Source organism: Microcaecilia unicolor, chromosome 2 (assembly GCF_901765095.1).
Source record: "Microcaecilia unicolor chromosome 2, aMicUni1.1, whole genome shotgun sequence".
In the NCBI taxonomy this organism is placed as follows: Eukaryota; Metazoa; Chordata; class Amphibia; order Gymnophiona; family Siphonopidae; genus Microcaecilia; species Microcaecilia unicolor.
In genome coordinates, this window is record NC_044032.1 from 15,070,700 (window position 1) to 15,096,218 (window position 25,519).

Below are 25,519 nucleotides of genomic sequence, written 5' to 3' on the forward strand. Positions count from 1 at the left end.
AAGGACAGAAGTGGCAGAAGCGTCTTAAAAGACTATGCCTGGAGGCAGCTAAAACCATGATAGCCTCTCACTGGAAACAGAATGTTGGTCCCTCCATAAGAAATTGAAAAATGAAACTCCAGGTACTGGCAGACCTTGAAAAATTGACAGACCAGAGAGCTGGGAGATACAATCTGGAAGCGACAGAATGGACACATTTAGAGTGCATAATGAGCAATGAAAATGAGAAGACAGGAGAGAAGCCATAGAGGGGAAGGGAGATGGGGAGTCAGGGAAAGGGGAAGGAGAAAAGGGAAGGGAGGGAGGGGAGGAGGGAGGGGGACTAAAGGGGGGAAACGGGAGGAGGAAGGGAGGAAAAATGGTGAATGTAATCACGTTGATCTATTGGTAGGTTTTTGCAAATGGAGTTATAATCTATGACTTTTATTGTTATGTAAACTTCACCAGTATTTGAAAGTTGAATAAAAATCTTTAAATTAAAAAAATAACCCATCTAAAATAGGGTGATTTTCAAACCAAGATGTTTTTCTGGTTTGAAAATGACCGCGTTTGGCACTTGATTTTTGAACGTCTTATCAAAACTGCCCTTCCACAGCTGTAAAACTGGTACAAGTGGAGGAACAATGAAAAGAATGACAGACAGCTCTTACCTTGTAAACATCAAAGTTATCAATGATGGCATCAAAACAGGTGTAGAGGTCATTCAGCAAGGTCACGACCTGGAGAGTCCAAGAGACAAGGCAGATTCAGATAACGGACAGACCTGGATCCCTGGAACAAGTCTCAGAGCATTCCAAATATTTAAGGACAGAACGGGGCAACATAGCATTACAGAAAGCCTCATCGCTCTTCACTTCAACTGATTTCAGTATTTTGCTAAGAAGCAAAAACTTAGTGTTCAAAAAAATATTATGTGCCATAGTACAAAGCATATACACACACACACACACACACACACAGGGGCGACTGGGCAGAATGATACAGAAATTCAATTTGGCCTAGTTAAAAAGATCTTCCAAGTGTCTAGCTAGGTTACCTTGTTTTGAGTTTCATCTGGGATAAAATCCAATTTAAATTTTAGCACATCTGTAAACCTATAGATTATTTTTAATCCTGAGTAGTTTAATTGCAACCTTTCTTACTCCTCGTTCTCACATGTGGGTCGACGTCCGCGGCGGCCCAGGAATCGGATATTTTGCAAGCAAAATAACAAAAGGTTTTTGCCAGAGAGTTCTAGTGCGTGAATCGTGCACACTGCGCATGCATGGACGACTTCCCGCCCGTCGCACGAGCGTGTACCTCAGTTCTTTTTTCTCCGGGTACTGTGCAGGTACAAACAAGAAAGACAAGTCTGGCAGCCTGGAAGATCCGGACAGGACTGTGCTGAAGCCTGGAACGGGTAGGGACAGCAAGACAGTCTATGGCAGCCACCGGTTCTGGCCACCAGAGGGCGAGGGGAGCACAAACCAAGACACAGGTAGAAAGCATACTGAAGCACAGAGAGGCTTAGCACACACAGGTGCAGTGTAGTGGAGAAATCAGAGCCATGCTGGAAGCAGCCAGCACACAGAGACAGAGCTAACTCAGAAAGACCAGACAGAAGCCAGCTTAGAAGCTGACTGCCAGAAATAAGGTAAGCCTGAGAGGGGTCACAACCACAGACATGACAGCCTGTTCCACCGACCCCGCAGCCTTCTTCGATGGCAGCTCTCGACGAGCGCATCTGGGCCTTGTTTCCAGAACTTCTGGAGGGACTGCTACGTCAGTCAGCATCGGTGTCGGGGGTGCTTGCGCCTTCTGTACCATCTGCTGCAGCAGTGTCTGGCCCTTTACTTGTAGTGAGGTCACCGACCGCGATGCCGCCTGCGGCATCATCGGCTGCCACCCAGGTTGACTCCGCTTCGACATCGGCGGAGGGAGCTTCACCGCAGTTGGACCGGGCATTGGCCTCTCGACATCGCCACAGAAGACATCGTTCCTCAGCGTCGAGGCAGGTCCAGTGTCGAAGCACCTTAACTCAGGTTTTATCCGACACTGAGCAGGAGCGTTCGTGAGAGTCAAATGTGGCCCCCCCTCTCTGGCTCTGGCCCCCCCTACCGCCGGATTCCAGATACGCCCCTGGTAGGTACACTCCTGCTTCTCGACAGCCTACCCAGGCTCAGCCCCAGCGTGCTCGTTCTCGTCAACAGCGTGCGTCTAAGGCCCATACTGCTCCCCAGCAAAAGCAAGGGACGGGCTTTTGACTGGCTCCAGTTAAGCATAGCCTCAATAAAAGTGTCCATGCTGGACGACTTACTGGTTGGAGGGAGGTTGATATTTTTTCACCAGCGGTGACCTCTTATAACCTCCGACCGGTGGGTTCGTCAAATAGATCCGGTTAGGATACACCCTCAATCTGGAATCCAAACCTCCAAATTGTCCACTGGGAGCTCATTCTTACAGCTCCCCGCACAAGCAGGTACTTGCAGAGGAACTCTCCACCCTTCTAAAGGCCACTGCGGTCGAACCCGTTCCACCAGGGGAAGAAGGGCTGGGATTCTATCCCAGGTACTTCCTTGTGCACAAAAAGACAGGGGGGGATGGGTCCCATCTTAGACCTAAGAGGCCTGAACAAATTTCTGTTTCGAGAAAAGTTCAGGATGGTTTCTCTGGGCACCCTTCTTCCCATGATTCAAGAAAACGATTGGCTATGCTCTCTGGACTTAAAGGATGCTTACACACACATCTCAATACTTCCAGCACACAGAAAGCATCTTCGATTTCAGCTGGGAACACAGCACTTTCAGTACTGTGTACTGCCCTTTGGTCTGGCATCCGCACCCAGAGTGTTCACAAAGTGTCTGGCAGTAGTTGCAGCGTCGCTATGCAGACTAGGAGTGCATGTTTTCCCTTATCTCGACAATTGGCTGGTGAAGAGCACTCGAAGGCAGGTGCTCAGCAGTCCATGTGAATGACTATTCAGGTGCTATTGCTACTAGGGTTCGTGATAAATTATTCCAAGTCCCATCTCACCCCATGAATTGGAATTCATTGGAGCTCTGTTGAACACAAAACTCATACTTATCTTCCCAAGGCAAGGGCAGACAACCTCCTGTCCCTAGTGTCCTTAGTACGAGCATCTCAACAGATCACGGCTCGGCAGATGTTGAGACTCGTGGGGCACATGGCCTCCACAATTCATGTAACTCCCATGGCATGGCTGCACATGAGATCAGCTCAATGGACCCTAGCCTCCCAGTGGTGTCAAGCTACAGGAGATCTAGAGGATGTAATCCAACTGTCCACCGACTTCCGGAATTCTCTGCAATGGTGGACGATTCGAACCAATTTGACCTTGGGACGTCCATTCCAAATTCCTCAGCCACAAAAGGTGCTGGCGATGGATGCATCCCTCCTAGGGTGGGGGGCTCATGTCGATGGGCCTCACACTCAAGGAGCTTGGTCCTTTCAGGAAAAGGATCTTCAGGATCAATCTCCTGGAATTGTGAGCAATCTGGAACGCTCTAAATGCTTTCAGAGATTGGCTGTCCAACCAAATCATATTGATTCAGACAGACAATCAGGTTGCCATGTATTACACCAACAAGCAGGGGGGCACCGGATCTCGCCCTCTGTGTCAGGAAGCCGTCCAGATGTGGCTTTGGGCTCGCCGTCACGGCATGTTTCTCCAAGCCGCTTATCTGGCAGGTGTAAACAGTCTGGCTGACAGATTGAGCAGGATAATACAACCTCACGAGTGGTCACTGAACATGGACGTTGTCTGCAAGATCTTCCGAGTGTGGGGCACCCCCTCGGTGGATCTTTTCAATCCTTTCCAATTGGATCCTTTCCAAATTACTTGAGCGCGCCGTTCACAGCCGCTGCCTTGATTTTCTCTCCTCTCATGACATCCTCGATCCACTTCAATCCGGTTTTCGCCCTCTGCACTCGACAGAAACAGCACTCTCTAAAGTTTGCAATGACCTGCTCCTGGCCAAATCCAGAGGTCATTACTCCATCCTCATCCTCCTCGATCTTTCCGCCGCGTTTGACACTGTCAACCATGATTTACTTCTTGCCACGCTATCCTCTTTTGGATTCCAAGGCCCTGTCCTCTCCTGGTTCTCCTCTTATCTCTCCCACCGCACCTTCAGGGTACACTCCCATGGATCTTCCTCCACTCCCATCCCACTATCTGTTGGAGTTCCCCAGGGATCGGTCCTTGTACCCCTTCTCTTCTCAATCTACACCTCTTCCCTGGGCTCGCTGATCTCGTCTCATGGTTTCCAGTATCATCTTTATGCTGATGACACTCAGCTATACCTCTCCACACCTGACATCACCGCGGTGACCCAGGCCAAGGTATCGGCCTGTTTATCCGACATCGCGGCATGGATGTCCAACCGCCACCTGAAGCTGAACATGTCCAAGACCGAGCTCCTCGTCTTTCCTCCCAAACCCACTTCTCCTCTTCCTCCACTCTCTTTCTCTGTTGATAACACCCTCATCCTCCCCGTCCCATCTGCCCGCAACCTCGGAGTCATCTTTGACTCCTCCCTCTCCTTCTCTGCGCATATCCAACAGACTGCCAAGACCTGTCGCTTCTTCCTCTTCAACATCAGCAAAATTCGCCCTTTCCTCTCTGAGCACACCACCAGAACTCTCGTCCACGCTCTCATTACCTCTCGCCTTGATTACTGCAACTTACTCCTCACCGGCCTCCCACTCAGCCATCTATCCCCCCTTCAATCAGTTCAGCACGCTGCTGCACGTCTTATATTCCGCCAAAACCGATATACTCATATCACCCCTCTCCTCAAATCACTTCATTGGCTTCCGATCAGATATCGCATACAATTCAAGCTCCTCCTCCTTACCTACAAGTGCACTCAGTCTGCGGCTCCTCACTACCTCTCCACCCTCATCTCCCCCTATGTTCCCGCCCGTAACCTCCGCTCACAGGACAAAGCCCTTCTCTCAGTACCCTTCTCCACCACTGCCAACTCCAGGCTCCGCTCATTCTGCCTTGCTTCACCCTATGCCTGGAACAATCTTCCTTTACCCATACGCCATGCCCCCTCCCTACCCATCTTCAAATCTCTGCTTAAAACTCACCTCTTCTACGCTGCCTTCGGCGCCTAACCGCTCGAGATAGATAGAATGCCCCAATCTATCCACCCTATCTGATTAACTGTTCACTCGTCCTCTAGATTGTTCACTTGTCCTTAGATTGTTCTCTTGTCTTTAGATTGTAAGCTCTTTGAGCAGGGACCGTCCTTCTATGTTTAAATTGTACAGCGCTGCGTAACCCTAGTAGCGCTTTAGAAATGCTAGTTAGTAGTAGTAGTAGTAGGTGGATCTTTTTGCCACTCAGATCAATTACAAGGTCCCTCAGTTCTGTTCCAGGCTTCAGGTCCACAACAGACTAGCATCAGATGCCTTTCTCCTGTACTGGGGGACAGGCCTTTTGTATGCATATCCTCCCATACCTCTAGTAGGGAAGACCTTGCTGAAACTCAAGCAAGACTGTGGAACTATGATCCTGATTGCACCCTTCTGGCTGCATCAGATTTGGTTCCTTCTTCTTCTGGAGTTGTCCTCCGAGGAACCGTGGAGATTGGAGTGTTTTCCAACCCTCATCACCCAGAACGAGGGGTCGCTTCTACATCCCAACCTCTAGCCTCTGGCTCTCACGGCCTGGATGTTGAGAGTTTAGAATTCACCTCCTTGGGTCTTTCAGAGGGTGTCTCCCGAGTCTTGCTTGCTTCCGGAAAAGATTCCACGAAGAGGTGTTACTCTTTCAAATGGAGGAGGTTTGCCGTCTGGTGTGACAGCAAGGCCTTAGATCCTCTTTCTTGTCCTACACAGACCCTGCTTGAATACCTTCTACACTTATCAGTCTGGTCTCAAGACCAACTCTGTAAGAGTTCACCTTAGTGCGATTAGTGCTTATCATCGCCGTGTAGAGGGTAAGCCTATCTCTGGACAGCCTTTAGTAGTTCGCTTCATGAGAGGTTTGCTTTTGTCAAAGCCCCCAGTCAAACCTCCACCAGTGTCATGGAATCTCAACGTCGTTCTCACCCAGCTGATGAAAGCTCCTTTTGAGCCACTGAATTCCTGCCATCTGAAGTACTTGACCTGGAAGGTCATTTTCTTGGTGGCTGTTACTTCAGCTTGTAGGGTCAGTGAGCTTCAGGCCTTAGTAGTGCATGCACCTTATATTAAGGGAATTGGGACTTGATATACCGCCTTTCAGAGGTTTTTGCAACTACATTCAAAGCGGTTTACATTGTGATAAACACAGTGTCTGCCCTTACATGAGGAGGCCGCCAGATGGCGCTCGCCTACCGGAAACCTGAAAATGCCCATTCTGGTCACTAGAGGGAGCTCCGGGGATCTAGCTGAGTAGTGGCATGTATGGGCCAGTAGAGGGAGCTCCAGAGAGATAGCTGGGGGAGTGAGAAGAGACTTCTAGGCCAGATCTTTCTGGAACCAGAGGGGCGAGGTCTCAAGAGGTGGGGAGGTTTATTGGGCACCTCATAAATAGCTTCCTCTCAGCAGAGGAGGGAGTTTTGCCCGAGGGAGAGGAGATGGGAGCCTGGAGGCCGGAAGCCTGAACTGTGTGTCCCGGGGCTGAGGAGGAAGGACTGTGTGTCCGAGAAGCTGAAGCAGACTGAAAGTCCTGGGGTAAGGGAAGACACCAAAGTATGGAGGTTGGAACTGGGAAAGGTTTAAAGTGAATCAACAACCGTGGGGTGGAGGATAGGACCGTAAGGTTATTGTGAGTAAAGAAGGTCCTATCCAGGGGTGGAGGCTGTTATACCCTGAGACCCAGGTGTCCCACAGTAAATGGTCTCAGGGGGGTGAATTTGCAGTAAAAGAATAATAGTTGGAAAGCCAGGTTCCCACTAGACTGGAGCATAGTCCCAATAAACTGAATTTACATGTAATCAGCTAATCTGCATATTTCTGTAAGCAAAGGAATCCGCGCTATCTTCCAGCGAAGGGTGACCCGGGGCCCCACCAGAAGAACTGGGTCGGTTACCAGGAGATACAGCGGGGAGGCCGGGCCAGGACTGAAGGTTAATGAAGAGGTCACCCTGAGGGTGTCAACTGAGACACAGAGAAGTCTGGTCTCAAAGTGGTTCCCTGAAGCAAAGGGCTGGTGAGGCTAGGCAGGAGCCACTAGAGGGCCACTGCACACCGGAGAGCACCCCTGCGGGCTTACAACATATATTCTGGTACTTATTTTGTACCAGGGGCAATGGAGGGTTAAGTGACTTGCCCAGAGTCACAAGGAGCTGCAGTGGGAATCAAACCCAGTTTCCCAGGATCAAAGTCCACTGCACTAACCACTAGGCTACTCTTAAGTTTCATCACAACAGAGTAGTCCTCCGCACTCACCCACCCACAAAGAGGCACTCACCCATTGGAAAACGCACAGTTTCCAACTGGCTAGCAGATTGCATTTCCTTCACTTATGCCCAAGCTGGGTTGTCTTTAGAGGGCCATGTCACGGCTCATAATGCTAGAGCCATGGCTGTATCAGTGGCTCACTTAAAGTCAGCCTCCATTGAAGAGATTTGCAAGGCTGCAATGTGGTCATCAGTCCACACATTCACATCTCACTACTGCTTTCAGCAGGACACCCGATGTGACAGTCGGTTTGGGCAGTTGGTGCTGCAGAATCTGTTCGGGGTTTAGGATCCAACTCCACCCCCCTAGACCCATTATTGTTCTGTTCCAGGCTGCACTCTCATTTAGTTATTTATGGTTTCAGGTCAATCTATGTTATGTCCTCGTTGCGAGGCCCAATTGACCAATGTTCATTGTTTTGAGTGAGCCTGGGTGCTAGGGATACCCCACATGTGAGAACAAGCAGCCTGCTGTCCTCGGAGAATACCTGCTACAGGTAAGTATCTTCGCCAGAAGCGTAGCGAGGGCAGCTGACACCCGAGGTGGTTCGCCGCTGCGCCCCCCCCCAGGTGCAGCACGGCGCATCCCCCCACTCAGAGCGCGCAACCCCCCCCCCGGAGCGCAGTCTTACCAAGGGGGGTGGGCGGGAGGACCGCTCCGCCCCGAGTGCAGTCGCTGGGAGCTGCGTCGGCTCCGTTGGTTCCCCTGCTCTCTCTGCCCCGGAACAGGAAGTAACCTGTTCCGGGGCAGAGAGAGCAGTGAATAAGTGGAGACGACCCCCCCCCCCCCCCAGCGGCGTGCACCCGGGGCGGACCGCCCCACCGCCCCCCCTTCCTACGCCACTGATCTTCGCTTTCCTTGACCCTTGTGATAACGTGGAATGGAAGCAGGACTGAGCTTGCCAAATGGACATCCTTCGGTAGAATGTCCAGAAATTCAAATAGCAGAACTACAGACGTCTGCCACACAGGCACCTGGATGTGTCAGCTTTGGCAATGCCACATCCAAGTGGTGATTTTACACCATAGACTTAGCAGTGTTGAACATTGAACATCCAGGGATAGCACCCTGTGATCCAACACCTTTCCCTCTCTTCCCTCCCTATCTCCTTCCCGTCCATTTCTGGGTACAATATTGCTCCCCCTCTATCACAGTAACTTAGTAGATGACGGCTGAAAGACCTGCACAGACCATCCAGTCTGCTCAACAAGATATAGCATATGATATAACATATGCATACTTGATCTAGATCTGCTCTTGCCATTTTCAGGGTACAGACTGTAGAAGTCTGCACGGCTCCAGCCCAATCAGATCTGTCCATCCATAATCGTGTCACAGGCCAAAGAAGTCTGTCCAGCACTAACCTTACTTCCCAGCTACTGAATTTGTCGTCTAATCACGACTAAGTTTTCATTTGCTTCCATTCTCTTTCTATATAGGAATCCTTTATATTTATCCCACATATTTTTGAACTCCGTTACCATTTTTCTCTCTATCATCTCCTGCAGAAGGTCATTCCAGGCATCCATCACCCACGTACTTCCTGACATTACTCCCAAGTCAACCCCATCCAACCTCAATTCATTCCCTCAAGTTCTATCACTTTCCCTTCTCTGGAAAAGATTTGTTTGCATATTAATACCTTTCAAATATTTAAACGTCTGTATCATATCATCCCTATGCAGCCTTTCCTGTACATTTATTCAGTTCCTCAGGTCTCTTCTCAAATGTCTTATGGTACAAACCTCATATCATTTTTCTCTGAACCGCTTGAAGTCTTTTTATGTCCTTAGTGAGATATGGCCTCCAAAATTCAATCAAAAAAAACAGCACCACGGGCTTTAAAAAAGGGACCTCCAAAATTCAATACAATACTCCAAGTGGGATCTCACTCAGGACTTGTACAAGGATAGGGTTACCATATTTTGTCCCCCAAAAAGGAAAGCACATGCCCGGTCCCTTTTCACACACCCCGCCCCTTTCACACCCTCGCTCCCGTCACCTTTCACGCCCTCGCTCTGCCCCCTGTCACATTTTCCTTCCCCCTGTCACACATCCTGTCACTTCCCCTCCCCGTCACCCCCTCCCCTTACCTTACTACTGCCCTGGTGGTCTAGTGACCTCTTCCGCCTTCGGACCAGGAAAGAGCCCCCCTCTTTCCTGCCCAGAGTGCTGCCCTGCATGTATCCTTCCTGTTTGTGATCTTGGTGCCGATTCAAAATGGCCACCAAGAGTTGAAGTCTCGCGAGGCCACTTCAACTCTCGGTGGCCATTTTGAATAGCGGCCGAGGATCAGCAACAGGAAGGAAGCATGCAGTGCAGCGCTCCGGGCAGGAAAGAGGGGGGCTCTTTCCTGGTCCGAAGGTGGAAGAGGTCACTAGACCACCAGGGCAGTAGTAAGGTAAGGGGAGGGGAGGCTAGCAATCTGCCCGTTTGTCCGCCCACCAGCCTGCCCGTTTGTCCAGAAATCCGGACAAACGGGCACATTGGCAAAACCCGCCCGGTTGCTCGGACAAGTCCTCAAAAAGAGGACATGTCCGGGTAAATCCTGACATATGGTAACCCTATACAAGGGTATTAACACCTCATTTCTTCTGCTGGTTATACCTCTGTCTATGCAGCCCAGCATCCTTCTGGTTACAGACACCATCTTGTCACATTGTTTTGCTGTTTGTAGATCCTCTGACATTATCACCCCCAAAGTCTCTTTTCTGAGCTGTAATATCAGTCTTTCACCTCCAATCTCATACATCTCCTGTGGATTTCTGCAACCCAAGTACATCACCTTTCACTTCTTCCCATTAAATTTTATCTGCTAAACCTGAGCTCATTCTTCTAATTCTTGTAGACCTCTTCTCAAGCTATCCGTCCTTCTCTCCCATTTTCTAGCATCCCTCACCATCTCCTTTCAACCCCCCCCCCCCCCCCCATGCACTGTTGGCATCTCTCCCTCCAGTCCCCTCCCCTGACTTGCATCTCCTCCTCTCTCTTCTTAAAACTTCTTCTACAGGTCCCTGACAGTGGCGATGATTTGCATATGCTGCCTGCAGCCTGCTCTGGAGCCTTCTCTCTGACCCCGACCTGCCCCCTCTGATGCAAATTCCTGTTTCTGCATGGTCAGGATGGATCAAAGGGAAGGCTTCAGAGCTGATGACCTTATCTCCAAAGACCAGGGACAGTTAAGAATGTAAGAATATAAGAATTCAACATAATCCCAACTCTACCTAAAATATACAAGAAACATATATTCATAAAGAAGGAAAATGTCTGAGATCAGCACATCAGCTGTGGAGTGCTTAATCTAGCAACACAACATTCAAGTGATTTTCCTGGAACTTGGGAAACACTGGTCTAGCGGATCCTCACCCTCCTGTAGATGCATGTGGGAAAGAGGAACCTCAACTCAGTGGCGTAGGAAGGGGGGGGGGGCGGGAGGGGCGGTCCGCCCCGGGTGCACGCGCTCGGGGGGTGCCGGCCCCGCTGGTTCCCTGCTCCCTCTGCCCCGGAACAGGTTACTTCCTGTTCCGGGGCAGAGAGAGCAGGGAACCAGCGGGGCCGACGCAGCTCCGAGTGAGGTGCACTCGGGGCGGATTGGCCCTTCTGCAGGTAAGAATGCGGTCCGGGGGGGGGGTTTCGCTCCGGAGGGGGGGTGCGCCGCAGAGGGGGGGTCACGCCGTGCTGCACCCGGGGGGGGGGGGGGGGTGCGCAGCGGCGACCCGCCCCGGGTGTCATTAGCCCTCGCTATGGCACTGCCTCAACTATAGCTACGTAATGCAAGATTCCACATTAGGATTCCCCAACCACGAATGGGATATAGGTGTCATCGTTGATGATACGTTGAAACCCTCTGCTCAGTGTGCGGCGGCAGCTAAGAAAGCAAATAAAATGTCAGGTATTATTAGGAAAGGAATGGAAAACAAAAATGAGGATGTTATAATGTCTTTGTATCGCTCCATGGTGCAACCGCACCTTGAATATTGTGTTCAATTCTGGTTGCCGCATCTCAAAAAAGATATAGTCCTTTTTCTTAATCTGTACAGCGCTGCGTAACCCTAGTAGCGCTCTAGAAATGTTAAGTAGTAGTAGTAGTATATAGTGGAATTAGAAAAGGTGCAGAGAAGGGCGACAAAAATGATAAAGGGGATAGGACGACTTCCCTATGAGGAGAGGCTAAAGCGGCTAGGGCTCTTCAGCTTGGAGAAAAGGCGGCTGAGGGGAGACATGATAGAGGTCTATAAAATAATGATTGGAATGGAACGGGTAGACGTGAATGGCTTGTTTACTATTTTTAAAAGTACTAAGAATAGGGGGCACACAATGAAGCTACAAATTAGCAAATTTAAAACAAATCAGAGAAAATATTTCTTCACTCAATGTGTAATTAAACTCTGGAATTCGTTGCCAGAGAATGTGGTAAAGTTGGTTAGTTTAGCAGGGTTTAAAAAAGGTTTGGCCGGCTTCCTAAAGGAAAAGTCCATAGACCGTTATTAAAATGGACTTGGGGAAAATCCACTGCTTATTTCTAGGATAAGTAGTATAAAATGTTTTGTACTTTTTTGGGATCTTTCCAGGTATTTGTGACCTGGATTGGCCACTGTTGGAAACAGGATGCTGGGCTTGATGGACCTTTGGTTTGTCCCAGTATGGCAATACTTATGTACTCTTGGGGATATTTTCTCTCCTTAGAGGGGAAGGCCTCATCTCCTTCCTTCTTTAGACACCACCTGGGATCACAGCCTCCTGATGTCAACAAAGCCTTTTGATTCTCGGAGTCCTCCTCTTATCCTCTAACCCCCACATTTGGAGACAAAGAGGCAGTATCTCTCTGCCTGGAAAGTTCTGCATTCTATAGATTTATCAGTCCCAATGCCACTGACACTACCAGTCTACCATTTCTCTGTTAATCAGTCCCCGATGCCACTGCCAGTCTATCACTGCTCTGATCATCTTTCTCAAATGCCACTGTTGCCATTTGTCAGCTATCACTCTTCTTTTCCTCAGTCTGTATGTTATTGCTGTCTTCTCACTGTTCTGTTCTGCTCCTGCTTTTGTTCAGCTGCCGCCACTATCCAGTGTGGAAGGAGTATTAAGCAGGCAAAGAGGAGGAAAGACTTGGAAAACTGGGATAAAAAAAAAGAGGAAAAGAGGAAGGGTAGGGATAAATGACAGGTGAAAGGAAAAGAAGAGGCTTTTATAAACTGTCCTGCGTCACTTTCTAGTACAGAATCTTCTTTACCTGCATGGGTGTGCTCTCCGCAGACAAGGAGGTGAAGCCCACAATGTCGCTGAAGTAAATCGTGACACTATCGAAGGCTTCAGCTTGGACAGTCTCACCACGTTTCAGCTGCTCAGCCACAGAACTGCAGAGAAAATGAGGGGGCAGCAGTTAGACTAATTCTATAAGAGGAGCTGGTGAAAGGATGCTTTTTACACGCAATAATTGATGCATTTCAAAATAAAGCTATTTTATTGAAATAAATGTATGAAACAAACTGAATAAATGTCTGAAATCGGGGAAAAAAAGGCCCGAAAAACAGAAAATGAACAGAAAACATTTGTCCAGTGCACATTCCTAGAGTCTATTCCTTACCAAAGGAGAGAGGGGAGGAGGGGCATAGCTTGAGTAAAAATTCAGTCTAATTCTCAGGATGATAGGGAGGCAGGAGAGAAAGTAAAGATAAACACCAGAGGTCCTTAGATAACCGAACAACATACAACCAGATTTAAGAGTTTTCTGATGAAAAAATAGTCAGCAAATACAGGAAACTGGCCAAACGGTAATAGATATAAACACATTTCCACAGAGCGACAAAGGACCCTGCTACCTAGAAATTCAGGAATAAACAAGTGGGGAAAGCATGCAGAGCACAACTTACATAAGTGCATAAGTATTGCCACACTGGGACAGACCAAAGGTCCATCAAGACCAGCATCCTCTTTCCAACATTGGCCAATCCAGGTCACAAGTACCTGGCAAGATCCCCAAAAAAGTACAAAACATTTTATGCTGCTTATCCTAGAAACAGTGGATTTTCTCCAAGTCCATTTTAAAAATGGTCTATGGACATTTCCTTTAGGAAGCTGTCCAAACCTTTTTTAAACCCTGTTAAACTAACCACCTTTACCACATTCTCTGTCAATGAATTTGAGAGTTTAATTACACATTGAGTGAAGAAATATTTTCTCCGATTTGTTTTAAATTTACTACTTTGTAGCTTCATTGTGTGCCCCCTAGTCCTAGTATTTTTAGAAAGAGTAAACAAACGATTCACATGTACCCGTTCCACTCCACTCCTCAGCCGCCTTTTCTCCAAGCTGAAGAGCCCTAGCTGCTTTAGCCTTTCCTCATAGGGCAGTCGTCCCATCCCCTTTATCATTTTCATTGCCTTCTCTGTACCTTTTCTAATTCCACTATATCTTGAGATGTGGTGACCAGAATTGAACACAGTATTCAAGGTGCAGTCGCACCATGGAGCGATACAAAGGAATTATAACGTCCTCATTTTTTTCCATTCCTTTTCTAATAATACCTAACATTCTATTTGGTTTCTTAGCCATAGCAGCACACTGAGCAGAAGGTTTCAACGTATCATCAACGACGACACCTAGATCCCTTTCTTGGTCCGTGACTCCTAACGTGAAACCTTGCATGACTAAATGTCATCTGCTATTTAGATGCCTAGTTTCTCAGTCTTGTAAGGTCCTCTTGTAATTTTTCACAATCCTCCCGTGATTTAACAACCTTGAATACCTTTGTGTCATCAGCAAATTTAATTACCTCACTAGTTACTCATTTATAAATATGTTAAAAAGCAGCGGTCCCAGCACAGACCCCTGGGGAACCCCATTAACTACCCTTCTCCAGCGAGAATACTGACTATTTAACCTACTCTCTGTTTTCTATCTTTTAAACACTAGCCAAATCCCTAGCCAACCAAGCCCTTAACCCCTATATCTACGCAGACAATGTCACGATATATATTCCTTTCAAACAAGATCTAACAGAAATTGCAAACAAAATCAAACTCAGCCTACAAATCATGAACTCATGGGTGGATGCATTTCAATTAAAACTCAACGCAGAAAAAACACATTGTCTCATCCTCTCATCACGATACAACACGAATAAACCCACCACTATAAACACCCCAGACTACACTCTTCCTGTCTCAGACAGCCTGAAAATTCTCGGAGTTACAATCCATGCCAGATGCAAAGAACAAATCATTAAGAAACTCCAAACTGCCCAAAACACAGCAGCCAGACTCATATTTGGAAAAACGAGATATGAAAGCGCCAAACCCTTACGTGAAAAACGATATTGGCTCCCAATCAAAGAACGAATTGCGTTCAAAATTTGCACCCTGGCTCATAAAATTATTCATGGTGAAGCCCCGGCCTACATGACAGATCTCATAGATTTACGAACCAGGAACACAAATAGGTCAACACGCACATACCTAAATCTTCACTACCCAAGCTGCAAAGGACTAAAATATAAATCAACATATGCACCCAGCTTCTCCCACATAAGCACGCAACTATGGAATGCGCTGCGAAACGTCATGAAAACAATGCACGACCTAACAAACTTCCGGAAATCATTAAAAACCAATTTGTTCGAAAAGGCATACCAGAACGATCGGACCTAAACTAACTGAACCCTACAACACAACGAAACTTATACCAGATCTGGGCAAAACTTAACTCTCCCTCCTTGACTATCTAATTCACTCTGTCACGAATGTAACTTTAATGCAATTCCACTCTGTATTTCTCAAACTGGAACTGGTGATCGCCAACACGGTACTAGGTGAGCCACATTGAGCCTTCAAATAGGTGGGAAAATGTGGGATACAAATGCAATAAATAAATAAATAAATAAACCAGTTTCTAATCCACAATAGGACACTACCTCCTATCCCATGACTCTCCAATTTCCTCTGGAGTCTTCCATGAGGTACTTTGTTAAACACCTTCTGAAAATCCAGATACACAATATCAACTGGCTCACCTTTATCCACATGTTTGTTCACCCCTTCAAAGAAATGCAGTAGATTGGTGAGGCAAGATTTCCCTTCACTAAATCCATGTTGATTTGGTCTCATTAATCCATGCTTTTGAATATGCTCTGTGATTTTATTCTCTTACCATTTTGCCCGGCACCAATGTCAGGTTCTCTCAGAAGTGTAGCGAGGCTAGCTGACACCCGGGGCGGCTCGCCGCTGCGCCCCCCCCCCCCCCTGAGTGCAGTCTTACCAAGGGGGGCGGGCGGGAGGACTGCTCCGCCCCGAGTGCAGTCGTTGGGAGCTGCGTCGGCTTCGTTGGTTCCCCTGCTCTCTCTGTCCTGGAACAGGAAGTAACCTGTTCCGGGGCAGACAGAGCAGTGAACAAGCGGAGACGACACCCCCCCAGCAGCGTGCACCCACGGCGGACCGCCCCACCGCCCCCCCCCCCCTTCCTACGCCACTGGGTTCTCCAGTCTATAATTTCACCTCTGGTACCTTTTTTAAAAAGGTTTTGTTTGACTCTTTGTATTCTCGCACTGTTCCTATGTATATTACGAGCATTTCAATAAACATTTAAAGTTTTAAAAATGTAGTGTCTCTTACTGCAGCAGCATCTTGGAATCTATATATTTATATGGTATTTTGTCACTACCCTTAGTGCATATATGGAGTTCTTACTCTGTTAGTACCTCTGCCTCTATATATGCAATATAGGAGGAGAGTATTTCTTACTGCGGCAGGATCTGGTACAGAAGATTTTCTGCTTTCCTTTTCTCCTCCAGGTACGCCTGGGTCCTTTCCTCCACAAGGTTCTCCAGGTTGTTTGCATACTGCTCCATGCGGGACAGAAGATTATCCAGGATACTTGAACTTCCCTCTCTGAGGAGAAATCAGAGGATTACAAAAGTAATGTGGAGGACAGACAAGAAAGCCAAGGGTAAGATGTACTACCTTGTTCTAGGATGAGAAGAATGTGATGGTGACACTACAGGATAGATCAGCAGGGCAGGGTGAAGAACGACATTGTGCCATTCCCTGCCTGCACCTTTCTCTGACTCTGGCACCTCTCATTCCCCTGCCCCCCGCTGGAGTCTTAGGTGTTCACCTCAACCAGTTCACCCTGATGTTGACTCTGTCCTGGTTAAGCCCAGTTGCATGGAGGGATTTGTAGTTCTGTTTGCTAAGACATCCAGGGACTACTCTGCGCATCCAATGAGGCAAAACCAGAACTTTAATGATCTTGTTTGAGTTAAGTGAGGCGGAAACCTTCAGTGGAACAGTGTATCTCCCCTCTTTGCCCTGATTACCGTAGACCTGACCCTCCCTGAACCCTCTCTCCTACTACTACTTAATATTTCTAGAGCGCTACTAGGGTTACGCAGCGCTGTACAGTTTAACAAAGAAGGACAGTCCCTGCTCGAAGGAGCTTACAATCTAAAGGACGAAATGTCAAGATTTCCTGAATAGAGGTGTAGTGGTTAGGTGCCAAAAGCGACATTGAAGAGGTGGGCTTTGAGCAAGGACTTGAAGATGGGCAGGGAGGGGGCCTGGCGTATGGGCTCAGGGAGTTTATTCCAAGCATAGGGTGAGGCGAGGCAGAAAGGGCGGAGCCTGGAGTTGGCAGTGGTGGAGAAGGGTACTGAGCTAGGACACAAAATCTCTCCCCATAACTTTTCCCATCAAATGATAGTAGGACACATACTACCAAAACCAGTAAATCTGACACCCCAACAGCACTTGATTTGAGCTGAAGAGTTGGTAGGCAGGATGGTTAATATGGAAGGAGTGAAACATCAGTTTACATTTGTGTGATATGTAGACCCTCCTTATAAGCAAAAGAAATAGACTGAGATTTAATTGAAAACATTCAGAAAATTGCCATGAAAGGGGAAACAACAGTCTAGGTGACTCAACTGTGGTGTCATGAAGAAGTGGATTCTTTATGGGAAGAACTGAATCCAGGTAGGAGGCAGGAGCCAGTGCAAGGCTATTAAGTGCTCTGGGCACATCTTCAGAAAGCCCAGGAAGCAGTACAGTATAGGGGCTGAAGTACTTCTGTGCGGGACTTGGGGCTGATCATATCTGATCTTGAAGTGGCCAAACAGCTAGAAAAGTTGGTGGCAAAAGCTAGAAGGATGTTTGGGTGCTTACAGAGAGTAATGGCCAACAGGGAAAAGGAAGCAATAATGCCTCTATATAAGTCTTTGGTGAGACCTTATATAGAGTACTTTGTACAATACAGCTTCAAAGAAAGAAAACCATGGTAGAGTTGGTCCGGAAAACAGCTGCTAAAATGGTCAGTGGTCTTCGTCATAAAGCATATGGGGACAGATTAGGGATCTCAATATATATACTTTGGAAGAAAGCTGGGAGAGTGGAGATATGATAGAGACATTTAGAGGGCAGCTTAGCTATTTAAAAGAAAAGGAATTTCTATCAATACAAAGAGAAAACAAGGCAGGGTCATTCTTGTTTAAAATTACTTGCTAAAGAAAGTAACCTTTACAGAGAACATTACTACAAAGGGTCTCCTTGATTGTGTTCAGTTATCTGTCGATCAAATGTAGTAACATAGAGGGGCATAATCGAACGGGGCCGACCATCTATATGGCCAGCCCCGTAAAGTGGCGCCCCGACCATATTATTGAAACAAGATGGCCGGCCATCTTTCGTTTCGATAATACGGTTGGAACCGGCCAAATCTCAACATTTGGGCCGGCTTCAGAGATGGCTGGCATTGGTTTCCGGCGATAATGGAAACTAATGGCGGCGATCTCAAACCCGGCCAAATCCAAGGCATTTGGTCATGGGAGGAGCCAGCATTTGTAGTGAACTGGTCCCCCTCACATGCCAGGACACCAAACGGGCACCCTAGGGGGCACTGCAGTGGACTTCAAAAATTGCTCCCAGGTGCATACCTCTCTTACCTTGCATGCTGAGCCCCCTAAATCCCCCCCAAAAACCACTCCCCACAACTGTACACCACTACCAAAGCCCTTAGGGATGAAGGGGGCACCTACATGTGGGTACAGTAGGTTTTGGGGGGGGGGGGGTTGGAGGGCTCCCATTTACCACCACAAGTGTAACAGGTAGGGGAGGGATGGGCCTGGGTCCACCTGCCTGAAGTGCACTGCACCCACTAAAAACTGCTCCAGAGGCCTCCTGCATACTGCTGTGATGGAGCTGAGTATGACATTTGAGGCTGGCATAGAGGCTGGCAAAAAAATGATTTTTAATTTTTTTGGGGGGGTGGGAGGGGGTTGGTGACCACTGGGGGAGTAAGGGGAGGTGATCCCCGATTCCCTCCGGTGGTCATCTGGTCAGTTGGGGCACTTTTTTGAGGCTTGGTCCTAAAAATAAATGGACCGCCAAGTGCTCGTCAGAGCCGGCCTTCTCGTAACCACGCCCCTGTCTCGCCTTCCGTACCCTTCCGAAACGCCCCCTTTAACTTTGGCCGGCCCTGCGACGGAAAGCATTCGATTATACCGATTTGGCTGGGTTTAGGAGATGGCCGGCCATCTCCCAATTTGTGTCGGAAGATGGCCGGCCATCTCCTTTGAAAATAAGCAGGATAGTAACATAGTAAATGACGACAGATAAAGACCTGTACGGTCCATCTAGTCTGCCCAACAAGATAAATTCATTTTACTTGATATGCGATACTTTATATATATACCTGAGTTTGATTTGTCCTTGCCATTCTCAGGGCACAGACTGTTCTTGTAACTCTTTAGGATTCCAGAATCTTCAGAACTTTTAGTACAAGAACAGAGCTGGGCAGACTTCTATGGTCTGTGCCCTGATCGTGACTGAATAGATAGGGATGGGCTGAAGTGTAAATTTTAAGGGGCTTCAACGTTAGCTTCAGAACTTAGTACAAGAACAGTGCTGGGCAGACTCAGGTCTGTGCCCTGAGAAAGGCAAGGACAAATCAAACTCAGGTATATATATATAAAGTATTGCATATCATGTAAAATGAGTTTATCTTGTTGGGCAGACTGGATGGACCGTTCAGGTCTTTATCTGCCGTCATTTACTATGTTACTGTGAATATTGGGTCCATAGTAATAAATGCACATATATCAGATGTCATTCTTATTCTTAACATTGCCATACTGGGACAGACCGAAGGCCCATCAAGCCCAGTATCCTCTTTCCAACATTGGCCAATCCAGATCACGAGTACCTGGCAAGATCCCAAAAGAGTAAAACAGATTTTATGCTGCTTATCCTAGAAATAAGCAGTGGAATTTCCCATTTTAATAAAGACTTATGGACTTTTGTTTTAGGAAGCCGTCCAAACCTTTTTTAAACCTTGCTAAACTAACTGTTTTTACCACTTTCTCTGGTAATGAATTCCAGAGTTTAATTACACATTGAGTGAAGAAATATTTTCTATGGTTTGCTCTAAATTTATACTTAGCTTCATTGCGTGCCCCCTTTTCCTAGTATTTTTGAAAAGAGTAAACAAGCGATTCACGTCTACCCATTCCACTCCACCCAGTATTTTATAGACCTCTATCATATCTCCCCTCAGTCGTCTCTTCTCTAAGCTGAAGAGCCCTAGCTGCTTTACCCTTTCCTCATAGGGAAGTCGTCCTATCCCTATTATAATTTTTGTCACCCTTCTCTGTACCTTTTCTAATTCTGCTATATCTTTTTTGAGATGCGGTGACCAAAATTGAACACAATATTCGAGGTGCAGTCGCACCATGGAGCGATAAAAAGGCATTATAACATCCTCATTTTTGTTTTCCATTCTTTTCCGAATTCCTAACATTCTGTTTGCTTTCTTAGCCATTGCCGCACACTGAGCAGAGGGTTTCAACGTGACACCTAGATCCTTTTTCTGAGTAGTGATTCCTAATGTGGAACTTTGCAAGTTTGGGTTCCTCGTTCCCTCATCCATCACTTTGCACTTGCTCACATTAAACGTTATCTGCTATTTGGATGCCCAGTCTTGTAAGGTCCTCTTGTGATTTTATAACTTTGAATAACTTTGTGTCATCAGCAAATTTAATTATTTCACTAGTTATTCCCATTTTAGTTCATTTATATATATGTTCCAAAGCAGTGGTCTCAGCACAGATCTCTGAGGAACCCCACTATCTATCCTTCTCCATTGAGAATACTGACCACTTAACCGTACTCTCTGTTTTCTATCTTTTAGCCAGTTTTTAATCTATAATAGAACATTGCCTCCTATCCCATGACTTTCTGATTTCCTCAGGAGTCTTTCATGAGGTACTTTGTGAAATGCCTTTTGAAAATCCAGATACACCATACTGACTGACTCACCTTTATCCACATGGTTATTCACTCCTTCAAAGAAATGAGATTGGTGAGGCAAGATTTACTGTCACTAAATCCATGTTGGCTTTGTCTCATTAGTCTATACTTATGTATATGCTCTGTAATTTTGTTCTTTATAATATTCTCTACCATTTTGCCCAGCATCGACATCAGGCTATAATTTCCCAGATCACCTCTGGAATCCTTTTTAAAAATTGGTGTTACAATGGCCACCCTCCAATCTTCTGGTACCATGCTTGATGTTAAAGATAAATTATATATTATTGACAATAGATCTGCAAGTTCATTTTTCAGTTCTATCTGTACTCTGGGATGTACACCATACGGTCCAGGTGATTTGCTGCTCTTCAGGTTTATAGAGATTTCATTCAGTTTCTCTGACTCATCAACTTTGAATATCATTTTTGGAACCAGTATCTCTCCCAAATATTCCTTGCTGAAGATCGAAGCAAAGAATTAATTTAATCTCACAGCTATGGTTTTATCTTCCCTGAGTGCCCCTTTTACCCCTCGGTCATCTAGCGGTCCAACTGATTCTTTTGCTGGCTTCTTGCTTGGGGAAAATTCACTGCTTATATCTAGGATAAGCAGCATAAAATGTATTGTACTGTTTTGGGATCTTGCCAGGTAATTGTATCCTGGATTGGCCACTGTTGGAAATAGGATACTGGGCTTGATGGACCTTCGGTGTGTCCCAGTATGGCAACACTTATGTGCAGCAGGAATCACCTCCAGGAAGGATCACCAACAACTTGCTGCCACTGCTCAATGGGCGGAATCCCCTGTCTGGTGTCATACTGTCTTCAAGGCCTCTCCTATGTCTGGTCACTGCTCTGTCCCCCCAAGGCTCTGTTTTGGAAGTGCTGGGGGAGTTGTCCCTTCTTCCAGCTTGATCCCTCACCTTCTTCTGGACACGTCCTCTGCAAGGGTCTTGCTTCCACTAGAGTGGCAGCAGACCATCGCAAATCTATGCGACTTCTTCATCTCCTCCACTCCCTTGCTCTCATGCCACATTGGCGGCCAATGTCTTTATAGTTCCACATGCCCACCTCCACATGCGACCCCTGCAGTGGAACTTCAAACTCCATTTGAATCAGCACGCTCAACCATTGTCCTGCCTCATTCCCCTTCCACCTCAAATCAAGCACTCTCTGCTGTGGTGGCATCATTCATCAACTCTTCAAGCAGGCTGTCCATTCAGAACTTCACAGCTTCACCTTACTCTCGGTACTGACACCTCTATGAAAGGTTGGGGAGTCCACCTCAGCCATCTACAGACTCAAGGCCTATGGTCCTCCAGCGAGGCTCAACTTCACATCAATCATCTCGAACTTCGGGCAGTGTTTTACACTGTATGAACCTTCTGGACCTAGCTTCATGGGAAACACCTCCTCATCCAGACTTGCAACCAGGTGACCATGATCTACATCAACAAGCAAGGCAGCTCTGAATCCCTCTGGCCCTGCAGGGAGGCGCTTCACTTGTAGCAGTACGTCCTGACCCTAAGGGCCAACCTCCAAGCTATCTACATCCCAGGTCACTCCAATCTCCTGGCAGACACCCTCAAGAGAGCTGGAGGAGGAAATAGGATAGAGAAGGGGAAAAGATAAAGGGAGGAGCAAGACAATAGGGAAGGAGCAGATGCCTAACAGTACCCAACAGTAGGGGATCCTACTGCACCTATGGAGTAGAGAAGGCTTGATGAAAAAGCCAAGTTTTTAAAGCAATTTTGAAATTGTTAAGAGAAGATTCCGTTCGAATGTGAAGCGGAAGGGAGTTCCATAGAAATGGGGCTACATAAAAGAAGGCCCCTTGTCTAGTGGAATCTAGGTGGGCCAGCTCATGTCCTGGGGGTACTAGGCGATAGTCATTAAAAGCAGGGCCGCCGACACAGCTGGGCCCGGGGCAGGACTGTTCCGCTGCACACCCCTCCCCCACCTGGGCCGCCGTGGCCGCATCACGCCCCCGCTCCCCCACACTCGGGCTGCTGCCCCCACACCTTTCTGTATGCTCCCTCGCTCTCTCCTCTCCTGTGCTGCTCCTGTCTGTGCCGGGACCCAGATGATTGCATTAAAGTAATAACGCGTTAATGCAATCATCCGGGTCCTGGGCAGCACGCAGGAGCAGGAGAGGACAGACCCAGAAGCAGGCAGGAAGAAGCTGGGCCTGGGGAATTTTGCCCCTCTCTCAGCGGCCCTGATTAAAAGAGCGAAGCAAGCAAACTGGAGATCACAGAATTGTAAGTGTTGAGAGACATGGGAGAAGACCTGGCCTCTTTCCCAGTACTGCCTCTCTCCTCACATCCCCTGCTCTGGCCCCACACACCTGCATTCCCTACACTGCCTCTCTCCTCACGCCCTTGCAGAGGCCTTTCTCATTACATCCCCTGCTCTGGCCTCTCTCCTTTCATGTTTCAGATTTTATGCCAGTGGCGTAGCCAGAAGGCAATTTTTGGGTGGGCCAACAGGTTGGATGGGTGGGCACTAGAGTTGCCAACTTTTTGAAAGAGAAAAAACAGCAACATGATGCACCCATGCTCTGTCCCTACCCCAATCCATGCTTGACCTCTACCTCACTTCCCATAACTTCAATGAGGGTAGCAGTGCAGGCTTCAGTGGCCAATTGAGACCTAAGGGCAGTACAAGAGACTGCAGTCTTCGTCAGCCCCCATTGAGCCAGGGTCCTCCAACACACATGTGGTATTGAAGCCAAACACATTCCGCATCCAGAGAACCTCCTGGCCTTCCACCAACAATGGATGCAGAGCAGAGCGATGACATTTCCCCATAAAACTCATCATACAAAGATATTTGGTAATCTCAATGATAGACATATTGCAAAGTAATTTAAAAACATCTATAAACAAAATGTCACTCAGAACCTAGAGCAAATCTACCATGGCAGCACTAACTCCCAAAACAAGGATCCCACCCCTGCATTGACCTCTCTCCCCGCACTGCCTCTCTGCTCACACCCTGCCGTAGCCTCTCTCCTCACAACCCCTGTACTAGTGTCTTTTCTCAGACTTCTGCACTGGCTTCTCTCCTCACATCCTCTCTCCTACCCCTCTTGCCCTCAGTGGCACAGGTCATTGTTCTGACTGGGACTATCCTCTCTCTCTGTACCCTTACCGTCATCGGGACAGACTTCCCTCCTAAACCTTTACCTTGTCTCTGCCCTGATGGTAACTCACTTGTTAAATTTCCGGATATAAATCTTGATCTGGCTGAACTCAGGTCTCTCGTTGGGGTCTTCGGCCCAGCAACGCTCCATCAGGATTGCCAGCTCCTCACTGTGAAAGCTGGTGTCTGTCGTGGGTCGGAAGTACGGTCTCTGCCCGTTACGCACCTTCTGCACAATTTCTTCCAGGGGATGAAGGAGAAGAGAGATACGATTATACCTTAGACAAGTGATGTAAAGGGAAAAATGCAGTGAATGAAAAAAAAAAAAAAACAGAGAGAGAGAGGCAGGAAATAAAGAAAGAACTACAAAGAGATACGGAGAGAGAGAGAGGGACACAGAAAGAGCAACAGACAGTATAATGGTGTCGTGGGGTAAATGAACCTCACATAGGGAGAATGGGAAGCAAAAAGCCTCTGCCCGCTGGTGGGAGACCCAGTTGCCTTTAGTTGGGAAATAAAATCCCAGCAGCAGGAGAGATGAAGCAACATTTCATGTGCCTTAAAGCTGCTAAGCCTAGGCTGTGAGATTTTATTTTTATTACATTTGTACCCCACGCTTTCCCACTCATGGCAGGCTCAATGCGGCTTACATGGGGCAATGGAGGGTTAAGTGACTTGCCCAGAGTCACAAGGAGCTGCCTGTGCCTGAAGTGGGAATCAAACTCAGTTCCTCAGTTCCCCAGGACCAAAGTCCACCACCCTAACCACTAGGCCACTCCTCCACTACACTGCAGATGAGCTACAGTGAACCCAAAGTGCTACATACATACTGGCCTGAAAGCTTCAAGGGCTGCAAAGACCTCTGGCAGATATTACAGTCAAGCCATGAACTGAGGGAGGCTGATAAGCAGCACTCACATATTAGAAACATAGAAAGATGACGGCAGATAAAGGCCATATGACCCATCCAGTCTGCCCATCCTCTATAACCCCTAATTCTTTCTGTTCCTAAGTGATCCCACATGCTTATCCCATGCCTTTTAAAATTCTGGAACAGTCCTGGACTCCACCACCTCCATCACCCTTTCTGTGAAATAATACTTCCTTAGGTTACTCCTAAGCCTATTCCCTCTTATCTTTGTTATATGCCCCCTCATTCCAGAGCTCTCCTTCATTTGAAAAAGGCTCTCTTCCTGTACATAAATGCCCTTGAGATATTTAAACGTCTATATCATGTCTCCTCTCTCCCTTCTCTCTTCCAGCGTATAAATGTTGAGGTTACATAGAAACATGACAGCAGATAAAGGCCAAATGACCCATCCAGTTTGCCCATCCTCTGTAACCCCTAATTCTTCCTGTTCCTAAGCGATCCCACATGCTTATCCCATGCCTTTTAAAATTCTGGAGCAGTCCTCGACTCCACCACCTCCACCGGGAGGCCATTCCATGCCTCCACCACCCTTTTTGTGAAATAATACTTCCTTAGGTTACTCCTAAGCCTATTCCCTCTTAACTTTGTCGTATGCCCCCTCATTCCAGAGCTCTCCTCCATTTGAAAAAGGCTCTCTTCCTGTACATATAATCTGTTTCAGGAGATTGCGGCCTACTTGGCAGTCTTGGGCTATTAGTTAAATGTAACTAAACCTATGGGTCTGGATGTGGGCCTCCCTTTGTCCACAC

At 47.5% G+C, this 25,519-nt stretch overlaps 1 protein-coding gene across 3 annotated transcripts in view; it reads right to left on the minus strand.

Annotated features, from left to right (window-relative positions):
* Window positions 1–25,519, minus strand: part of NPR2 (natriuretic peptide receptor 2) — a 328,510-nt gene that overhangs the window by 16,557 nt on the left and 286,434 nt on the right. For all 3 annotated transcript variants that reach the window (XM_030192798.1, XM_030192797.1, XM_030192799.1), the window contains exons 15-18: window positions 23,911–24,079; window positions 16,137–16,283; window positions 12,632–12,755; window positions 651–719 (exon numbers count right to left, since the gene is read on the minus strand). In XM_030192798.1, coding sequence (XP_030048658.1) covers window positions 651–719; window positions 12,632–12,755; window positions 16,137–16,283; window positions 23,911–24,079 — 509 coding nt within the window. The remainder of the gene's footprint in view (window positions 1–650; window positions 720–12,631; window positions 12,756–16,136; window positions 16,284–23,910; window positions 24,080–25,519) is intronic.